The sequence below is a fragment of the Merops nubicus genome, unplaced genomic scaffold (assembly GCF_000691845.1).
Source record: "Merops nubicus isolate BGI_N331 unplaced genomic scaffold, ASM69184v1 scaffold6047, whole genome shotgun sequence".
Lineage (NCBI taxonomy): Eukaryota > Metazoa > Chordata > Aves > Coraciiformes > Meropidae > Merops > Merops nubicus.
The window spans coordinates 58,976-60,924 of NW_008619513.1; the positions used below are offsets into that span (position 1 = coordinate 58,976).

General features: G+C 42.7%; 1 protein-coding gene across 1 annotated transcript in view; it reads left to right on the forward strand.

Annotated features, from left to right (window-relative positions):
• Nucleotides 1-1,505, forward strand: part of LOC103776302 (UPF0554 protein C2orf43 homolog) — a 36,454-nt gene extending 34,949 nt beyond the window's left edge. The window contains exon 3 of the mRNA XM_008943807.1: nucleotides 1,314-1,505. Coding sequence (XP_008942055.1) covers nucleotides 1,314-1,505 — 192 coding nt within the window. The remainder of the gene's footprint in view (nucleotides 1-1,313) is intronic.
• The last annotated feature ends 444 nt before the right edge of the window (nucleotides 1,506-1,949 follow it).

Sequence of the window (1,949 nt, forward strand, 5' to 3'; positions counted from 1 at the left end):
GAAAGAGTGACATTAAGTGTTTCTAACCGAGCTAAAAGATACTTCATTGAAAATGTTATTTTCCTGGAATTTATTTATTTTGTTTGTAGGTGGGCCCTGTAGTACCTGCTTCAAACAAGATTATCAGGGGATAACAAAATGGCCTTGGGTAGAATTTTAGTTCCACACTACAACCCAAAAGAAAATTGCTCCTTGATCTCCAGGAGGCACCTGGTGCTCTACACGGGCAGCACATCACAAAGAGAAGACAGAGAGTTGCTGGGGTTCAGCCTGAAAAAGAGAAGGGTCTGGGGACACCTTAATGCAGCCTTTCAATACTTAAAGGGGGCCTGCAAGAAAGATGGGGACAGTCTTTTTAGCAGGGTGTGTTGTGATAGGGATATATAGTTTTAAACTAGAAGAAGGTAAATTTCAACTAGATGTAAGGAAGAAATTTTTTACAATGAGGTAGTGGAACACGGGCTCAGGTTACCTAGAAAGGTGGTAGATGCCCCATCCCTGGAAACATTCAAAGTGAGGTTGGATGGGGCTCTAAGCAACAAGCTCTAGTTGAAGATGTCCCTGCTCACTGCAGGGAGGTTGGACAAGATGACCTTTAAAGGTCCCTTCCAACCCAAACTATTCTATGATTCTAAAATTCTCCAAGCAAAAAAAAATTTGCTTCTGAGAATGAGCATAACTGCTGTTACTCTATCATGGCTGAGTGGTTCACTTCTAGTTTACATCTCACACTGAGGTTAAGGAAAACAAGTGCTCCTCCACCCGAGGCCCCAGCCAGGCAGGTGGTCTGAGATCACACCTAACAGATACCTGTAAGACTGAGCCTACTCACAAATGTGGGGTAACCTTCTACTTTCTCTTTGTTTATATCCAGAAGAAAGCCATAAGTTTAGACCCTTCATAGCAGAAGTTTACCAGTAATTCTGCCATTTGATTTGAATTGCTAGAAAGCTAGCACAGAAAAAAGCTAATAGGAAGAAGAACAGCTTGCCTGGTTAGGGGTGGACTCCATGGACAACTAGATGTTTTGATCCGTAATAACAAATTTCTTAAGACAGAGAGAATTCATCAGCAGATCTTTGTTTTCAGAGCCTGTATTGTGTCCCACAGTTTTACAGGTGAGGAAACTGAGTCACGGAGTATTTAATTGGCTTCATCACAACTGCAGACTTGGAAACAACCAAGAACTAACAATTTGCTCTTCCTCAAGTATATCGTGGGTCATGAAGCACTGGTTATTTCTGAATAATCGAGCCCTCTTTGTTTCATTGGGAACTGTTCAAACTGACGATTTGATATGCTTTGGTTTCTAGCTGATTTTTTACTATGGAACTGGAGACAGCTGGTGTCCACAGCACTACTACGATGAGATCAAGCTGGATTTCCCCGACGGGGACATCCGGCTGTGTGAGAAGGGGCTGCGCCACGCCTTCGTGCTGGATGCCAGCAAGGAGATGGCTGCCATGATTGCAGACTGGCTACAGGACGATCTGACCAAATTATAAACACAGATTCAGCGAGTAACAATAGAATGATGTCATTATTTTGTGAACGTGTAATTTTTTTGTGACAGAGTCCGTCCTATTTTTTTTTCTGTTTGTTATAGATTATGGCTTGTTTTCTATTGAGATGTTCTAGAGAAAGTTAAAGAGAGACTGGCTGGTCCAAAGTATAGTTTTATTGATTCAGTGGTGATGTACCTTCATCATGTGTCCTCAGGACTTGGCAGGTGGAGGTACCTGCCAGATGTAGAGTATTTACTGCCTGCTAGCACTCTAGACAACACTGATTCTAGATTCACTGACTGAAGTGTATTTGAGTTACTACCACCTCATTCAGCTGCTGGAGAACTTTCAGGGATAGGTTTAAGGCAGCCCAGCTGGCCTGCTTTAGAAAGAAATACCAGGCTACTCTGGATGGATAAAAATCCCCCTGGCAGTGGATCCTGG